The sequence below is a fragment of the Cupressus sempervirens genome, chromosome 3 (assembly GCF_028749045.1).
Source record: "Cupressus sempervirens isolate cs-2001-9-10 chromosome 3, ASM2874904v1, whole genome shotgun sequence".
Lineage (NCBI taxonomy): Eukaryota > Viridiplantae > Streptophyta > Pinopsida > Cupressales > Cupressaceae > Cupressus > Cupressus sempervirens.
This window is the reverse complement of record NC_143120.1, coordinates 595691111-595711039: the sequence shown is the minus strand read 5'-3', so window position 1 is coordinate 595711039 and position 19929 is coordinate 595691111. Positions and strand designations below refer to the sequence as shown.

The window sequence follows — 19929 nt, the reverse complement described above, 5'->3', positions numbered from 1 at the left end:
GATTTTGTAATTAAAAACCTTTGGAAAAGAGAGTTAATGCAAGGGTAAGTTTACCCTGACCTACATCTTAGAAAATAGTCTTAGGTAAAAATTTATTTTATTTTCCAAATTTTCTTTACATCATTTTTTGACAAAAGTGCAGTAATCCAATAAGACCTTTACAAACTGCCCAAGAGATTGGAAGCGGCCTTGCCTACAATTGAGATTATTAAAGACCTTCCATCACTTATGGGTAACTTAGATGTCTACATAAAATAATAAAACCATTGAAATTTAATATTTTTGTTAGAGAGCTCTCAAATGTATTACATGTTCAAACTAAAGCATATCTGAAGAAATATACCATCAGCCTACCTTAAGAAGGAACCTTTAGGTCTCTGTAAATCACATTATAAAAAAATGAAGTTACAGATTATATTTCAAATTTATTCAAATGTGGCACAATGAAACAGTGCTTAAACTTTTAATGGCATTGATAAATCCAATGCACATTAAAATACTTGTATTGCATGCCACAGAAAGCTAGCTGCACTGTGCATTTCTTCTCCATTAAAATGCTGAGCACACTAACATATGGGCCCTCAGTAATCAGTGAAAACACTTCAGTTTCATTTTGCTGATACATCACCATCTTTCTTGTTCCCATTATATTTTGTCCAAGCCAATATTCACGTAAAAATTGCAATATTTAAACAAGGATAGAATGCAGAATCCAAATAGAAATGTGCTCTTTTTAGAGCCTCCAAAAATTCTTAGGTTGGCCTAATTTTTTTAGGAGCTATTAAACCAAGAATTACTGTTACTGTTCAACTCAATTGGCAATTTTGTTGTTATTCAGCTATTAAAAGAGAGCAGTAAATTTGATAAGTTGTCAAAAATAGTAGATGATTGCAAATCCTTCGAATCTCCCCTCATACAGCATGCTATTCAACCTGCCTGAATTTTGAGGTTTAATTTTTTGCATGCATGAACCCTGATCTGACACTGCTGAAAAAGTGCATCTGAGTGTACAACAGGAAAGAAGTTGGCAGATATCTTTGTTAGTGGGAAAAGGAGTTGGAAGGTACATTTAAAGGAGAGAAGAAGAAATGATTGAAGGCCTTACACAGATTGGACAAAAATCAGCACTGAAAAGACTACACAATTTGAGAGAATTTATAAAAAATGGCAGTAGAGATGACAGCTTGGGTCTGCATTGATATCCACGTGTTTGCAATGAGGCACACTGTCTTTATTTTAGTTCAATATGAACATGTGCGGCATTTACCTTCTCAGTTTTCTGACCAACTGTTTCTGTCCCAAGTCGCTCTCTATCTCCCAGTCCAAATGCATAGAGATTTCCATATATTGTAAGTGCAAGAGTCTGACCATCCCAATGGACTGAATTCATTAAACTGATCTGCACAGCCTGTTCCTGTTTCTCTTTCAATAACATGAGGAATTTTGGGTGGAGAACATTTTCATGAAGCATTGCCTGAAGATTAAACCAATTGCATGACATGAATGAACTAGTCAATTCTTAGAAGAAATAATTTGATTAAAGTAACAAAAAGATACACGTCAGCTGCTCCAGTAAAGCTCCCACATGAGCAACTTTGTCAAACAAAATGATAACATATAAGATAAGATGCAGTTACCCTAAAGAGGATAACTATTGCAATATTAAAATGATACTCAGAAAGCCACACACATTGAAAATGACTGACAATAAAGCTTTGAGGCCAAATACATTTCACCCACCTGATTATCAGAGTCTGAATTTGAATAGCCAAGGTTTGATGACTTTTGCATCTAAAGGAATAAATGTCCCCATCATCAGCCACCACAAAACTTGTGTATTCACTTATTGCAACAAGGGCAGCTTTAATATTTCACAGTACTTCAACTACCATAGGGACAGATTGAGCCTCTTCCTTTCCATGTCCCAAGCAAGCATATTTACACCACTCCCGTCTGCAGACCTGACCATTGTTTCTCACAGAAGAAGCACGCCACACACCTGCAGCAACAGCAATTTTCTGCAGGTTCATATTTTAAAATTGCATCATTATCTGTGGATAGCATTCATTGGTCCCAGAGCCATGCCTAAGCTTCACTCACAAATCACAGCCCACTGAATATACTGACCTGCATATCCATTCACAACAGACATTTTCAGATTAATGGGATAAACTTAAGTATTTCTTCAACATTAATGCGCACGTTTGATATTGGATTACATTGACACCTGTAAATGTTTTCCACTGCTTTTATCATGCTGGCCAACTTTTGAGTTCTTCATAAGGCACATTGGCACTTGTAAATATTTTCCACTGCTTTTATCAAGCTGGCCAACTTTTGAGTTCTCCACAAGGCTTCTGAATGATAATTGCAATAGCCAAACCACTGTAATATCCTCTGGAACACCTTTCAGCAAATGTGGTTTCTAATCATGAGGATTTGTATGATGGCCACGTTTGGCATCATCTCCCCAAGCAAGTGCATACACCTTGCCTTCTCCAGAGAGGACAGCAGTAAAGGAGTTTCCAATAGCAACTTGTACTGCAAAAATGTCATCCATGAATCCACCAGCTTTCGAGTGGTAACAAAAAGAGAGCCTTGGGCATCATATTCAGACTCCCAAAATGTGTCTCTACCAGACATATACACTTGTTCCATGTCACTAACAAGAATTGTGTGCTCTAATCAAGCAGTAGCACAAATAATTTTAATGCCTTGCAGTGACCTGCCAAGGCATGGAAATCACATTGTTATTTGTGATTTTATATCATCATTCTAAAACACAGCAATCACTCCATTTACTACCTCAAACAGAACATCATACCCAAATTAAAAAGGACCAATTGACTCTTATATAGCTGAAATTCTAAAGATGAGAAAGCAATATAAACTGCAGGCAGCATGGAGGGAATAGATTTCTAATAATATAAATCCTGTCATTAAACATACTAGCATTTAGGAATAAAAGTTTGGAAATTGATCGCTCCGCAACTCGCTCTACTCGAGTGTACAACCTCTTCAAGTTTTCGAGGGGGCCATTTGAAAGGCGGAGGGCCTGACCCCCGCCATTCTGGGCATTTATTGCTGTCTACCTCCATGCTAACCTATGAATCTATTGTCCTAGGGTGGTATTTCGCAAGAAATACCCATTGCTTCTCTACTTAATTCAGTTACATAGGTCTCTAACACCCCGAGTCCTTTGCCCAGGCTTTGAGAAATGAAACTATTGTGCTAGATGGAGCAAAATTCGAGCGTACAGGGCAAAGGAGTGGAGTTGATGAACAACGGAAAGGAGATTTAGGTAAGGATTCTTCCTCCTCTGCATATGTCCTCATTCCTAATTTGCAAATGAGCAAAGTGATTGAGCATGAAATTGATAGACTCAGAGACACTTCCATATTCCTTGCCATGCAAGACCTTAAGAAAAATTTGGCTAGATCTTACCTTAACAATTGGCTTCATAATAATTGGTCCAAGAAGTTAGGGTTCTGTTTTTCCTTAGAATGATCCAACATGGCCTTTTTCTGGATTATTTCGAAGACCCTAAGTCCCAAAAGAGTGTCGTTGAAGACAATTTTGCAGAATCGGAAATTCGACTTTTCGTGCTTTACCATGGGCTCCAGATGAGGTTAATGCCGAAATCATGGCTCTTTCCTCACCTTGGTGGATATCTATGGGCAAAGTCTACCCTTTTCTCTGGAATTTTTTAGCTCAAGTCCTTGATCCTATTGGAAAAGTTATTAGAATGGAAAACTCTTCCACTCTGTTTTTACATACTAATGCTAGGGTTTTGATTGCTATGGACCCTGGCAAGGATATTCCCAAAGTCATCTCCTTTCTTAATAAAGGTCGGCACTATGTTTTTCATGTCTCCTTCTTGGGAGGGATTAATGCTTGTTTCCTCTGCAGAAGGGAAGGTCATTTCAGAAAGAACTGTCCTCTCCTCAAAAAGGTGGGTCCTCAAACTTCCAATACCCCCCATTTGACCCCAAGTCCCAGGCTGAAAAGAACAATGCAAGCCCCAAAGGTAAAAGGATCCATTCCAACAAAAACCCTGTCCTAAATGTTGAGACCCCTCGTGTCTCAGTTGATTTGTGTGTTAAATTGGATGCCTTGCAATCTGCTTTCAAGGCCCCGATCGAGAAAGATTGTAATGTCCCCGTTTTTGCCAGTCTGTGCAGTTGATAGAGTTAGCTCATTGTAGCGACCCTTGTGAGCTAACAGGGTGTTTTAAGGGTCTTAGTTGATTACTTACTATTTTTTGTAAGTCTATTTTGGGTAGTTGCTATTTTTGGTAGCACAGTGGATGGCTTGCTAGTTGGTCATCAACTGCAGTTAATTAGGTTAATAATTGCATGAGCTCTTATTTATTTATTATTCATTGAGTTGTATTATTATAATAATGACTTTAAGAGATATTTCTAAAAAAACAAGTTGGAAAGTTTCTAGTGTTGAGATCTTTAGGGAAACTTCCATGATTTCTGAAGTGGAGTTTTATGGAAACTTCTGTCAATGAAAGCTTATAAATGAGAGCTCATTTGATTGGGAAAGACAAGCTTGAATATATATTTTCTTTTGTCGCCTTTGTGGCTTTTTCCTGGGTTCTGAACTGTATGCCCTTGCTGATGTATAAAGGTTTGAAAATTCTTTTGCAATTTAGTTGCTGAGGTATAGCTAAGTTTGCCCAACTTCTCTACTATTCATCACTATAGCTGAGAAGTGTTTTTCATTCCACTGCTGAAGTATAGTGGATTTGATATTTGCTGGATTCTCCTACTCTGTTCACTGTGGCTAAGGAGACAAACATCTTGGAAGTTAACTAATTACTGTTGTTGGCAATTGAAGAAAGATCAATTTGTTTATAGTGACAGCTGAAAAGTGTCATTTTGGAAATACGTGTGGCATTGAATAGCAGATTGGATACTTAATTTCAGATTGGACACATGTGACAGCTTGCAAATGGGCGAGTATACATCATGCAAATAATGTGAGTGATCCTGTGCAATGTAATTGACATCAAAGGTCAATTCCTCCTGCTACAGTTTCAGTTTGGGACTGGAATTCATCAATTTGGGTATTGAACGTGAAGTCTGTGGCCTGCATTCAATTTTGGTGGCTTATTGTTACATGTTTAAGGTTTGCGATCTCTAGTTAATGCCCTGTGATCAGTTGCTAAAGCCTACATTTGGGGTTTTTATTGTGGTATCATAGCGGTTTCCTGCTAGCCTGCAGGAATTGGGCTTAGTTTGGTCAAGGCTTGGTTTGAAGTGCAGTCAGTATTTGATTTGATATTTCTGGCACGGCTGATGATAGGAGGTTTGTGTCGGGTATGCACTATACCCGAAGGGGACGTAATTCACCTCCTAGGGAAGGTGAACCAGATATTCAGTTTGGTAGTCCGGGTGGTTTTGGTGGCGTTGGACCACAACCCACAGATGCTGAGGTTGATAGAGATGCCCTGCAGGCATTTAGAAATATTGCAGCTGGATAACAATAGATGATAGATGTACTGCAACAATTATCTAATACTCTGCTGCAGAGAGCACTTCCTCGAGGACGGAGTAGGGAGAGAGCTTGAGATGTTTCTATTGGTTTCCATAGATTTTGAGTCAAGGATAGAACTTGAGATAGTGTTAGGTACAAAGGTGTAGACCAAGTTCAAGTTGAGGATCGTGGTGGATTAGTTGACAAAGCAAACATTCATACTGGCACTCATGATAGGCTGCGGAGGGTCACATTTTTGAGACTTGAGTTGGATGTAGTCAGTATTGAGCCCGAGGCCGCTCCTTTTGCTGATGACGTGCTGATACATTTCATGGAGTGGGATGCTTTACCACAGGTGATTAAAGATCATTTGAATTTTGATAGGTTCCTGACTTAGAAATGGGAGCATTCCAGAGCGAGGCTGAGACCTAAGAGATAACGACCTCAACAGAATGAGTTCCAACAAGTTGCCAATAAGATGACTTTGGAGCACTTTGATGGAACTGGAAGAATTACAGCTTGAGCATGGATTCATAAGCTCGATACATATTTGGCTTTGCATCCTATGGCTTAAGTGGATGCAATCAGATTTGGAGTGTTGCATTTGGACGAAGCTACCCATGACTGGTGGTACTATGGGTTGGTTTCTTTGTGACATGATCAAATCACTTCCTACTAGGAGTTCATGGATCGCCTAATTGAGAGATTTGATAGGAAGATCCGGAGGTGCACTTCTGTGAGTTGGCTCAACTAAAGCAGTCTGGTGGATTGGAGAGCTACATAAGTGAGTTCTAGAGGTTTTCGGTCGTGGTTTATGATATTTTGGAGCATAGACGAGTGATGTTATTTATGGAGGGATTGACTGAGCCACTCCGTGGATGGGTGAAGTCATTAGACCCATCTTCTCTCCAGGTAGTGATGAGGAAGGCATGAGACTTGGAGTCTTCTTCTAGAAGCAAGGTTTCTTCGAAATCTTCTGCTCTTCTACCTGTTGATGAGGAGTCCTCACCAGTTGTTGAGGACAAGGGCAAGTCAATGGGGAGATTTGATGACACTTCTAGAGAGGATTTGAGGAGGCGTTAGCTTTTCTTTTGGTGCAAGGGGCCTTTCTCTAAAGGTCATACTTGTGCGTTAAGGCCAAAGGGAGCGGCAAATCGCGGTATGTGGGTTTACACTGATATGATTGAGGACGAGTCATCACAATAGTATGAGGATGTCGATGATCATACTGGTGATAGAGTTTATACTGTGACGAGTATTTATAGTTTGGTATTTGACTCACATGTTCAGGACTTGCACCGGATACAAAGTTGGCCTAAGCCTATGTTGGATTTTTTGCAGGATGATTGTGTAGGCATAATGGAGTGTGTTGAGATCTCCTATGAATTTTCCAGTTAGTGATGTTCAGATTTTTACATCATCAACATAGATATTTGGTGCCATGTTGTAGGTTATGTTATGAGCCCTGATAATGGCATTGACATTCAGTTTTTTCAGTGAGGACGGGGACATCACTTGCTTCTTGTGGGATCTCGGTGGAGGTTTTTGTTTCATACCGGATTGCTGGAGGAGAAGCAATTTCAAGGAGGGAGGATTGTAATGTCCCCATTTTTGGCCAATCTGTGCAGTTGATAGAGTTAGCTCATCATAGCGACCCTCGTGAGCTGACAGGGTGTTTTGGGGGTCTTAGTTGATTACTTACCATTTTTAGTAAGTCTATCTTGGGCAGTTGCTATTTTCAGCACCGTAGTGGATGGCTTGGCAGTTGGTCGTCACCTGTAGTTAATTAGGTTAATAATTGCATGAGCTCTTATTTATTTATTATTCATTGAGTTGCATTATTATAATAATGTTTATATTATTATAATAATGACTTTAAGAGATATTTCTGAAAAAACAAGTTGGAAAGTTTCTAGTGTTGAGTTCTTTTGGGAAACTTCCATGATTTCTGAAGTGGAGTTTTATGAAAACTTTTGCCAACGAAAGCTTATAAATGAGAGCTCATTTCATTGGGAAAGACATACTTGAATATATATTTTCTTTTGTCACCTTTGTGGCTTTTTCCTGAGTTTTAAACTATATGCTCTTGCTGATGTATAAGGGTTTGGAAATTCTTTTGCAATTTAGCTATTGAGGTATAACTAAGTTTTCCCAACTTCTATATTGTTCATCACTATAGTTGAGAAGTGTTTTTTCATTCCACTGTTGAAGTATAATGGATTTGATATTTGTTGGATTCTCCTAATGGCGTTCATTGTGGCTAAGGAGACGAACATCTTGGAGGTTAATTAATTGCTTCTATTGGCAATTGAAGAAAGATCAATTTGTTTATAGTGACAGCTGAAAAGTGTCATTTTGGAAATATGTCTGGTATTGAATAGTAGATTGGATACTTAATTTCAGATTGGACACGTGTGATGGTTTGCAAAGGGGCGAGTATACATCTTGCAGATAACGTGAGTGATCTTGTGCAACGTAATTGACATCAGACATCAATTCCTCCTGCTGCCATTTCGGTTTGGGATTGGAATTCATCAATTCGGGTATTGAACGTGAAGTTTGTGGCTTGCGTTCAATTTTGGTGGCCTATTGTTACATGTTTAAGGTTTGCGATCTCTGGTTAATGCCTTGCGATCAATTGCTAAAGCCTAAATTCGGGGTTTTTACAAAGATCCCTCTGCATTTTACAACAAGGCCCTTGCTATTGATCCTCTTGCACCCTCTCCGGTAACACTCGGGCTTCAACAAGATAAACCTAGACACAAAGCATTGAATGCTCAACAAATCATTTTGGAGAAGATTAAAAAACTCTCTGGGCACAAGTTCAAGAAAGAATAAAATGCTCATCCGGTTCTTCGTCCCTCAGAGGAAGTAAATGTCATTCTTAGAGGTCATGACTTTCACCCCAGTAATAGGATGACATTACCTATCTTAACCCTTGATACCCTCAGAAAGGATCTTAACCAAGATAATAATAGCGATGGGCTGAATGCTATCATGGAAACATATGACTCGGTTGATAAACTGAATGGTTTTGATTTGGTGGTGATCCCTGCTAGGTCTGATGCCCCTCTCTCTCTTGAAGGTAGAGGAATCACCAAGAAGATCGCCTCTAAGATTAGGATTCCTAGTGATGAGGAAACTGATGATCCAAGAATAGATGAGGAGAAAGGAACCAGGGGAGACTCACAGGACCCCAATGCTCAAAGAAAAGATGACGGCTTTGTATTTATTGTGAAGAAGAAATGCAGAAGACCTAGGAAAGGGTCTCTTGAGAAGATAGATGAGATGAGCATGGAGAGATCTTCTTACAGGGAAGAAGAACAAGTGATCGAAAGGAAGAGATGTAGGCCTTCATTGTCATGTACACCTTCTAAACCTTCTAAGATCTAGAAGGGTGATTTTCCTAAGTTCTTTAAGAGCTTTAAATACCCTAGGGCCAGGCCTCTCCACTCCTCTTAATCTTCATGGCCAAAATTATATCTTGGAACATTAGAGGTCTAGAAACCCCAGACAGGAAATATGTAATAAAGAGACTGTTGAGAGCTCACAAAGACACTAACTTTCTATTGCTTCAAGAAATCAAGGCCACTAGCTTCCAATTAGACACAACCCTAAAGTGCATTTGGAGAGATGCCAATCCTTTTTTCACCAACCACCCCAGAGGCAAGGGAGCATTTGCCTTTCTTATTAGCCCTAAATGGAAAAAGGCATTGGTTGGGTGGGGAGCCTCACCTTGAAATAGAGCGTTTGGATCAGCCTGACTCACCAAGGTTCAGTGTTTCAGATATGCTCAATAGATGCCCCTAATGAACATCTAGATCGAATTTCACTATGGAACTGGTTATCTCAATTGAAGAAGATCCCTTGGATATTGTCCGGAGATTTCAATATGATTGAGAGCCAACAAGACAAGGTGGGAGGTTGTAGATTTGAATGGAAGGAAGAGGAAAATATTTTTTGGAATACTATGATTTATAAGCACCTTCTATTTGATCCTCTTCTTGGGAATAGGAATGAGCACAATGGTTTATGGTATACTTGGACCTACTGTCAGGAAGGGAGAAAAAGGATCTGCTGTGAACTGGATAGGTTTTATGTGAATAAAAACACTTTTAGTTTTGAGAATTTTGAGGAAGGATCTAGTGTGTTTGTTTACCCTTTCACTTTATCTGACCACCACTCTGTTATAGCTTCCATAGTTTGGCTAAACCAGCAACCTCCCGCTACTTCTAAACTTTCTAGATTCACCCTTAATACATCTTTGCTCAAGGACCCTAACTTCAATTCTACAACTATTATGATAAGATGGTTTAACCATTGTGTGGCTAAGCATCCCAATACCAATGTTAGATGGGCTACTATGGTTAGTAGCTAGAAGAAAGTATTCCAAACAGTTGGTAAAAAAGAATCAAGGATATGAGGAGGTAGGAGCTCCACATGCATAATACTCTAGTAAGAGCAAAAATGAAGTTGCAAATTGACCCTTAAAACATTAGTTTGCAAACTGCTTTAGCTAAAGCTAGGGATTCTTTGAGAAGGATTTAGAATATTAGAATTGAAGGATCCAAAACAAGAGCCAGAGTCAATCGGATTGACCATGGGGACAAGGGCTCTAAATACTTTTTCCAAATCCTCAAAAGCAAGGAAGCAAGAGAAAGGATCTATGTCATTAGAGAAGAGGATAGATTGATTGAGAAGAGTAGTGAGATTTTGAAAACATTTACAAGTTATTATAAGAATCTCTTCACCTCAGAAGACATTGGCCCAAATATGGAACAAGAAAAAAATCGAATTAGAAAATTGATCCCAAAAAAAGTCGTAGAACAAGATAAAGAAAAGTTGGTACAACCCATTTCCAAAGAAGAGGTTGTCCTTGCTAATTTTCAGATGAGTAATGACAAGGCCTCGGGACTAGATGGTATCCCTATAGAGTTCTATAAAAGACACAATTTGATTTGGCAAGATCTCATCCTCTTGTATGAGGAAGCTATGGAATATGGCTCCTTAGTTCTTGAGGTCAATTTAGAGCTGATCAAAATCTTACCTAAGGAGGGGGATAAAACTTTGATTAAAAACTGGTGACCCATCACCCTACTTAATGTGTCATACAAAATCTTGCTCTTAGGCTCAAAATGTCTTCCCATATATCATCAACCATACTCATACTGGCTTTGTTAAGTGTAGATACATCCCCGAAAACTTCATCACTTGTTGGGAGGCTATGGACTAGGCTAAGGATTCACGACAACAATCAACTATGTTCCTCATAGATTATGAAAAAGCATATGATAGGGTCGAATGGAAGTTTATCAGACTAATGCTAGAATATTTGGGATTTTCGAAAGGATTCATTAAGATCAGTGTTACGGGACTTGGACTCGCCTCTGACTCGGAAAGTCAAAATCCGACTCGGACTTGGACTCGACCAGGACTCAGCAAGGACTTGAAAAATCATACAAGTATAATAACAAACTTTTGAAGGAAAAAATTGAATAACATAATATAAAGTTGAAGATTTAAGATTTAAGATTCAATCTTTAATAGATTCTTGACATGCCACATCATTTTCAGAATTCATATACATTGTAAAAAACATCTTCCAGAAATCTCTATCTTTTTAAATTTTTAAAAAATAAAAATCCAGAGTCCTGGGTTCTAGACTCGCCTAGGACTCGACGAGTCCATGTGGACTCTGCCAGGACTCGGCCGAGTCCGAGTCCAGAGGCAGATTGCCTCGGAAACATGGACTCTGCCTCGGACTCGTAGAGTCCTGGCATGACTCAGCGAGTCCCATAACACTGATTAAGATGGTTCTTGTTCTTAGGGAAGATGCTTCTGCAACAGTGGAGGTAAATGGCTCCAGGTTTGACCCCTTTCCCCTTTCTAGATCCATCAAGCAAGGGTGCCCTCTGGCCCCTTTCCTATTTGTTACTATGGCTGATAGATTGCACTATTTCCTGAGAGATGAGTCTCTATCTCCCAAACTTAGAGGTATCATGTTGCCAAACTTGGAAGAACTATATAATGTTCAGTTTGTTGATGATACATCCTTACTCATTAAGCTTTTTGGGTGGATATTTTGCAACCAACAGTTTGGGTAAAATCCAGTCACAAAATGGGATGACCAGCCACAACATGTGAGACAAAGTCTCTCCTACCTTAAAGGGAAGGCTCCCTCTTCTCACCGTTCCTTGGATCAACTCAAGGTAAGCAATAAGTTAAGAGATTTTGTAAAGGGGTGTTACCAATATTCTTTTCTCTTAACTTTTAGGAAAGAATCCACATTCTCGTAGGGCGAGTAATGGGTAGGGTGAAATCTCTAACTACACTTTTATCTAAAAGCTGAAAACAGTGATACTGATAAACCAACACTAACACAAAGGCTAGCGAAAAGTGTACTGATTTGGCTCTGAGTCTTGTTTTAACCTATTCTATAAGAATAACCTCTACCATTAGGGCACAAAGACTTTTAGAAATAGGGAATTCTAACTATTTTTTGTGAATTTGAGATGGTAATACAAGCTACAGTCAAAGCTCCTAGTCTATGTATTGCCACCACCGCTTCTAGTCAAAACTTCGTTTCCGATTGCTTCTTAAATCACTATTCTCTATTATTGAACACACAATAATAACATGAATCAAAGACAATAGACACAAATTACAGTCAAAGCTTCTAATTTGCTCTATTATAATTTCTTTCAGTCAAAGCTTCACATCCAATTGCTTCTTTGATTCATAATTCTCCCAAATTCATACTACACAATCAAAGTTATGCTTGCACAAATGTGGCAGAGCTTTCTTGCGTACTACAAAAGATTTTTACAATGAAGGGGCACTCCTTTATATAGGCACAAGAGTTGACAAAAAGATGGAGGAAAAAGTGGGAGCAACTCAACCAACTTTGACCTAGTCCAACTAATGAGAGAAATTATTGGGTTACATGCAACTACACATGCAACTTGCATTACATGTAATTACATCTTTTCTGCAATGCATCCTCTTCAATTACAAACATGAAAGAAGAAGAAGAAAGACTAAAGAGAATTGAAACAATCCTAGGGATTGTTCTGAAGGACCTTGTACTTGGCAATGCAATCCCGGATGATCACAGGATCGAGAGTTCCTGTATTTTGTGTCACTGCATTCACCTTGATAACCATGGTCTTGTGTCTTTTGATAGCCTCTGACTCTCTTTGACGAATTGTCTGTTGTCATTTGAAAACTTGATGTGATCAAACTTTTCTCATTCAAGTTGTCATGGATTCTCCTTTGTAGAATGGCACCTTCTAGAATCTCCAACACTTTGAAAACCTTCTTGGCGGTGTCTGGATGTAAACTTGGAATAACTTTCCATCAGCACCTTTAACTTTCTTTTTTTTTGAAACAAAGTGCTTGGCGCATTCCCACACGAACTCAGGTTCTCAGATAACCATCAGGAAAATGGAGACCAAATGAATTACCGCTTTTTTGAAGCACGCCTTCTCTACTGGATGTCTTCATTCTTTATAGAAATTCTGGCATATGTTGAATTGCTGCAATATCAAAGTTTCAATGGGATTGAATCCATGAAAGCTTTGAAATTTGAGTTACAATGACGAATCCACGAGGAGGGGGTATTTGAAGTATGGATTAGATACATATGCAAGACATATGATGGCTGGAAATGAACCAGAAAGCATATGTATTTGGATGGAAAGGGCCAAAGTCAGACTTGGAAGGATGGATATTCTTTGAAATATGAAAGTGGAATGCATGGGAATGCATGTGAATGAAGACTCTTGACTTTAAAAATTGACTTGGGCTTTCAAGATGTTATTGCACGGAAAGTGGATTATATGTATATGCATTATGTAATAAGAAATGAAAAGTGAGATGACATGCGAATGCAGATGGAGAGTGAGCTTACATGTAAGTGCGTGTGAAGGATGAGATGAAATGCTTTATGACATGGAATGATGGAATTACATTTATTTTGCTCATGAAGTGTAATTGCATATGAAAGGAATGGATGCAATGTGCCTTGGCAAGTAATGGTGAATATGGAATAAAACGATGCACTTGCACAAAGAGGTGAAAGGTGGAGTGAAGTGAAACATGGTCAAGTTCTTGGGAAAGAACTTCCAATTTCTTCCAAAAGAATAAAAACAAGAAAGCAAGCAAACAAGCAAAACAAATACCTTTGGTCTTAAACTCATACATGTCAACAAGCAAGTTGCTATCAAATGCAAATTTGAATTTGGAGTTTGGGGAAAATCCAAAAGTGTGAAAATGAGAGTTTTCATCATATTTAAAGGCTTCTGCTATATAGTAAAATAGTAAAATCAAATAAATATGCTTCTGCTATAATCCTTTCCTCAAATCAATCTCTATACTTCTTGTTAGTTATTCAACAAGAATCTGATTTATTTATATACAACAGTGTTGATCTGAAAATGCCGTTGCCATATTATGCTGATAGGTATGTTTAAATAGACCACCCTTTGAAAAACTTGAATAACATGAATCCTCCGTTATAATACAAGAACTGCATCTTTTCTGGTCCTCCTTTTGACATTAATGCTGACACTTGTGTGATCTGGCTCATTAATTGCAATATCTAATCATGAATTTCCAACAATTGTTTGAACACAATGGTGGGTAAGATCTGAAAATTCTCTCTTTGGTATGATATTTGGGACTCTAAAATTTAACAAATTTTAGAGTTCCATCACAACCCAAATGTAATGAAGCATTTTAAGGGATCAGATAGGGTCTACAATTTCTCTATTGTTAAGACAAACTCTGAGTATATGATATGTCTACTCGGGGGTATAATGATATTAAAATAAAGTGCAAAGATAAATTCAACCATGATAGGCTCTGCGTTTATAAAGAGCACGATTTTTTTTACCAAAGTGATAGCTAATCATGGTATTAATGATGGAAGACTAAAGATTTCCATTGGCAGCAGTGCGATGACTGGTGGAGAGAACAACGCAATAATCTTCCACTATTTGAAATTAATTCCTGATTTTTGGACAGCCTACCTATCTCCTTTCCGCCTTTATTTTGCATTTCTAAAGCCAATGGATCCGTAGATATACTGGTAAAATCCCCAAAACTGCTTTGTGAATAGAGTAGATACAGCATATAGCCTTGGGATTGAATTTTGTATTTACTAAATTGCCGAATACATTATTATGAGCATTCTTGCATAGTAAAGACAAATGGAGCAACAAAGAACTCCAGCATGTCAACTAGGGGAAAATATACATTCTGGGAAGAGCTATATTGAAAAGGGATGGAAAATTTAACATAATTAACAGTGATGATGGAAATGCATGATGCCAAGATGCCAATACTGGCTAATATGTTGAATTCCCTTCTTTTGTTCATATGTTCAATAGCAGTGAATTGAACAGTACTCCATGCTGTGTGGCTGCAGGAAACATAACTTTTTCACTTGATTTTGAGTCTTAAATGCTGTAAAGATTATTTTCCTGCATGTTCATAACTTTGATAGTTTAAATCATCTCAATCAATCATCCAATGAAAACTAGGAAGTACACATACAGTTTTTTGGGTTAATATCTCAAAAACAACTAGGGGTAGCAGTGCTACCAACTACACAAGGATATTGATGAGCCTGGACCTGGATTTAGAGTTCAGACCCAGTAGTTCCTCCTTCAGGTTTATGTATGCCCAATCCCATTCTTGAAGTTCTAACTACCCAATGCAATACTCGGACAGAATTCAATCTTAAAAAGGCCACAAGAAGCTAAACCAAGTTTTCATTGATATGGAAAATAATTAGTTTGCAAACTATGCAGCCAAAGTTCTTCTACTATTGAGCAAAAGTCAACATATGCATTTTTTCAAAGAATAGAGCATTAGGCAATCATACCAAGCTGCAATAAGAACCGTCCAATCAGTATAGCAAATAAAGTCTATTGATCAAAATGGCATGATTTGAGATCCAGCACTCTAGTCTGGGAATCTTGTGTGTAAGTAATTGAGTATACAGCTGATGACTATGAAGCTTCAGCAAATAGCATATTAAGCCCAATTCCTCAGAAGTTTAAAGCTTCAATTCTCAATCAGTAACTAGGAGAGAAGACAGAAGCAGAATGAGTTGAAGCAATTGGCTTCAACAAAACAAGCAAGTCGCCACACAATTCAACCAGTTTTCACTGCAGGTGCAAACACGCACATAGGAACAAATAGAACTCAAAAATTCATATATCAAAAACAATGGAAACGAGGAGATATTGATCATGATTATATTTGGATGCTATTTAAGGCTTTTCTATGGTGGCCGCAATGCAGTGCAATTAATCCATTGATTTCTCATTGAATTGTACTGCATGACTTAGGAAACATATGCATTTTTCTTTAGAGAGCATTAAGAAGGAGATAATAGAGAGGGAAATTGGAGAATAAAGAGATGGGAAGATGCTTGGCTTTCTCTCTTTCTTCTTGAATGCACTCTTGTTAGGATGGAAGTAGTGTACCCTATTTTTCTTGCATTCTATTGCCTCTATAATAGTGGATAGCTTGAAATTCACTATTGCCTAATGGGAAGTTTTGGCCAAGTGCCAAACATGCTATGATTATTTATTTTCTACTGTTAGAATTTTTATGATTCTATTGTAAGCAAGCCATGCCTAACAACTTCAATGAATGTTCTGTGCAATGTGTTGACAAATAAGTGGTATTGTGATATTGCTATCAGGATTTAACTGTGTGATTTTGTGTCAAACTCAGAATATCAAATATGTGGTATTTTATTATATCTATAGTGATATACCATACCAACAATTTCGATCTCATAGTTTATCAGATATTCAACTATAACTCTACAAATGCCTTGGGAAAGACCTAGCACAGGGCTAATCAGATGGGTAATGAGCACCATGAGACCTTTAAGCTGTTCCATGATGAGATTGAAGCTTTTCTCGCTCAATTGAAAAACATCTTCAAACTGTTGATTCTGGTGTGGGAGATGTTGGATGACCTCAACCAGGTATTGTTGTCATCTGATGATGCTGATAGAGGATCCTTCTGTCTGGGACTTGGTCACCTTCTTACAATGTATGTGCATGTCTGATATTGATTACATGCTAAATAGTAAAGGACTGTAGTGTAGCAGATTTTCATGGTCTGATACCAATGAACCATGTTAAGACCAAAAGATGCACAGTGGGAAATATACAACTTATCTGTGTTATTAGAATTGTCCAAAAAAGGTTATAGATTGTGGAATGCACAAGTAAATATTAAATCATAATAGAAAAAAAACTAAAACTTGTTTGAATGGAACAACATTACCACAGTAGCTACTTCAGTTTAATTGCAGAATAAGATAAAATAAATGTGTAAAAGCACAGCAAGGTTGAGAATAAGAACTCTTGTGACCAGAAGAGAAGTGAAGCAGCCTTTCTATTTCCCAGGACTGTGATGGGATCGATATCATGGAGTACATATAGCATGTTTCCCTCTCTCTGCACACTTATGCAGGATGGGCAGTGCAGATATTTATAGATGACGTCAAACTAGGATGACACTTTAGTACCACACCTATGTTTTCTTGTGTAAAACCAGTACAGTCATATGACATGTACGAAATGGACATTGGCAGGTGTCAAACATCAACGGCAGCATTTTATGTGGCATAAGCATTGTGAGATGATGAGTGCATATGGCAAAGGATCTGTCAGCTGTAAGATAATGTACAATATGGTGTCGATGCCATGTGTTGCATGTGTATGATCCAATGCTAGGTACACTAGAGCATGGCATATGTTGTACATGTGCAGTGATGCACAATGCTTAAGGTTGGGTGTAATCTATAAAGATTCATTGAGGCAGTCACACATGAAACAGAGCTTCTGGCCCTGCATCTGTGTGCACAATCATCTCGCAATTGTGCTAGTGCATAAGAAAGTGCACACAGAAGGTAATGTAGCTAATCAACTGGTACACAAGGCTGTGCTTAGATCACTATTTCAATGTGTGTGATGAGGTCATGCCCCCACTATGAGATCACTGCTTTTCAAACTAAATCGTAACCTTAATAACAATAAGGCCTACACACAAAAATAAAAGAAATTGATCCAGAGAATGCCCAAGGAAGGTAATGTTGCAGAGTCCTGATTATGTGATATTCTATTTCTATGAGAAAGTTGGAATTTAATGACAGTTGATGTTTTTGAGATGTTATATATCTGAGCAAAGATGGCCTTCTATGCTTTGACATTTTGTCTACTCTAAGAACCTAAGAATTTCCTTCAAGCAAATCGAAGGAAAGATTCTTACTTATTCAATAAAAAAGCAACTCAGGGAAAGCAGGACTATCCGAGATAGCGGTGTAGCAAGACAGGACCTAGTTTCAAACTACAATTCTGAAATTGAACGGCGGCCTACTATTCAGCTTTAAATTGCCCCACTCAATAGAAATCTCACCAAACAACATCAATTACAGGAAGTGAAAGGCGGCATTAATGCATCATCTGAGAAAAAATCAAAAAATGATTACCGAAACAGAAAATTCCTGTACAAAGTAGACCAATAATACAAAAAAAAACTGAAAATTTTGAAATACATTTTTCCTTGCATTGCCAACCATAAGTTGCATTTAAAAGCACCAAGGCACAGAAAAAATTGAAACTTAAAAATATCTAAAAAACAATGAGCAGAATAAAAGAAGTCCACTTTACCGGATGCCAAAATTTGATATTCAAACAGCAACAATGAAACCCCAGAAAACAAGCACAGAAAATCCAGTGAAGGGGTTCGATACCAAAATATCACCTGAGAGAGTGCTGACCCGATTCCCAGCTGCACAGACGGACAGAATGCAGTAAAACACGAACCAAGGGAGAGGGGGGAATGACAAGTATCGTGGAATTCAACCGCTGTTTTGTGCCATGGCCATGCAATATAAAGTTTGCTCAATTCAATTGCATTGCGAAGCGTCGGAAATAACTTTTTGAAAAAATGGTAGAACTATTAAATAAAGGTGGTGAGTTATCAGGAGCGAGGCGGAGCTTGCCTTCCCTTTCTGACATCACTTGTTTGCCGACGTGGGGTGGTGAATTATTATCATCATTGCATTATCCACGTGGCTCCATATCTCAACACTAATCTGCAAAATCTTCCCCTCTAGTAGTTTTCAAGATAATAATTTCAGAGTTCCTAGGGTTTTTTTAACCTTAGCAGAGGATATACACATCGGAGGGAGGGAAAAAACATTAAAGTCTAGCCTTATGTTAACATATACATATGAAATATTAAATATTTATATTTACATATTATTAAATATTAAGTGGAGCGTTCATACTAATATATTTTTTTTAAATGATCAAAATGAAGTGCTCACACTAGCATATATAAAATTATGTTGACAGGGTCTATTCTGAGAGTCAAATATGTAGATGACAAAATTTGTAATAAATATATTAATTAATATCATATTTTCTATTGTATATAAGTGTATCTTAGTAGGAAAGAGTAAAAATTTATTGAATAAGAAATAATTGTATAAGGTGAAGATCAAAAAAAATTATGAGAGAACTCTATGAGGTTCCATTAGTTCTACATATCAATCAGGCAGTCTTCTCATTGGATGATTGAACACTGCAAAATATTTTTATAGTAATTTTAATTTGAACACTCTACACAATATTTTTATATTAATTTGAACACTCTCCAGAATAACAAATATCAAAGTATGAAGGGAGGTATGATAACTCTGCACTATTAACATTTTGTGCTCATAAAGAGAAAAATTATTCATGACTCGCATTACAAATATAGTAATAGATAGATATAATTTTGGTGTGTAACAAAAAGAAGAAAAAACCCTAGGGCAATTATAAGAAGGAGAAAAGTCAACTGTACCTTAGTTAAAAGTCTGAAGTTACATTCACAAAATATACAGGTGTAGAATTGAATGCGACTTCACCTCATTTGTTCCATAATGTTTCCATACTAGCACCTGAGTTTGAAGCATGTTCTTCAACATCTTTATTGCCTTGTTCTTCATTAAACTAATTATAAGGTCCATCAGACTGTGCTTCTTATGAGTAATTAAAAAAGGAGCTTAGTATTTATCAAACACTTCATACATTCTCTGCTCAGTTTCTTCCTTACCTTGTTCGTAGGACCTAGCATACTTCTAGAGAGTGATTAAAAGAAAGGTTTGGTATTTATCAGACAAAAAAATTAATTAATTTAATTATCTTATTAATATCATAATATTATTAGTTATTATGTAAATTAAATTAAATTTTAATACATTAAAAAAGGTTATTTTTTGATAAATATATTTAATAATAGCCTTATATTAACATATACATATGAAGTATTAAATATTTATTTTTACATATTATTAAATATTAAGTGGAGCATTCAAACAAATATATACATTTTAAATGTTCAAAATGAAGAGCTCATACTAGAATA

The 19929-nt window shown here is 37.4% G+C and overlaps 2 protein-coding genes across 4 annotated transcripts; both read right to left on the bottom strand.

The window, feature by feature from the left end:
- Positions 1-255: 255 nt before the first annotated feature.
- On the bottom strand, positions 256-18689 carry LOC149568072 (uncharacterized). 3 transcript variants are annotated; one of them, XM_089821074.1, is made up of 4 exons: positions 2228-2776; positions 1741-2127; positions 1268-1474; positions 256-1001 (listed from the first exon to the last, which is right to left on the bottom strand). In XM_089821074.1, the coding sequence occupies exons 2-4, from the start codon at positions 1789-1791 to the stop codon at positions 951-953; spliced, it is 309 nt and encodes a 102-aa protein (XP_089677200.1). In that variant the 5' UTR covers positions 1792-2127; positions 2228-2776; the 3' UTR covers positions 256-950. The 3 variants fall into 3 exon arrangements, with proteins under 3 accessions (XP_089677200.1, XP_089677202.1, XP_089677201.1); XM_089821076.1 differs by lacking the exons at positions 1741-2127; positions 2228-2776 and adding an exon at positions 18277-18689; XM_089821075.1 differs by having other exon boundaries at positions 1741-2776.
- Positions 1872-2658, bottom strand: LOC149568073 (uncharacterized). Its single transcript, XM_089816677.1, has 4 exons — positions 2489-2658; positions 2220-2357; positions 2108-2127; positions 1872-1999 (listed from the first exon to the last, which is right to left on the bottom strand). Exons 1-4 carry the CDS (start codon positions 2656-2658, stop codon positions 1872-1874), a joined length of 456 nt encoding a protein of 151 aa, XP_089672803.1.
- Positions 18690-19929: the final 1240 nt, after the last annotated feature.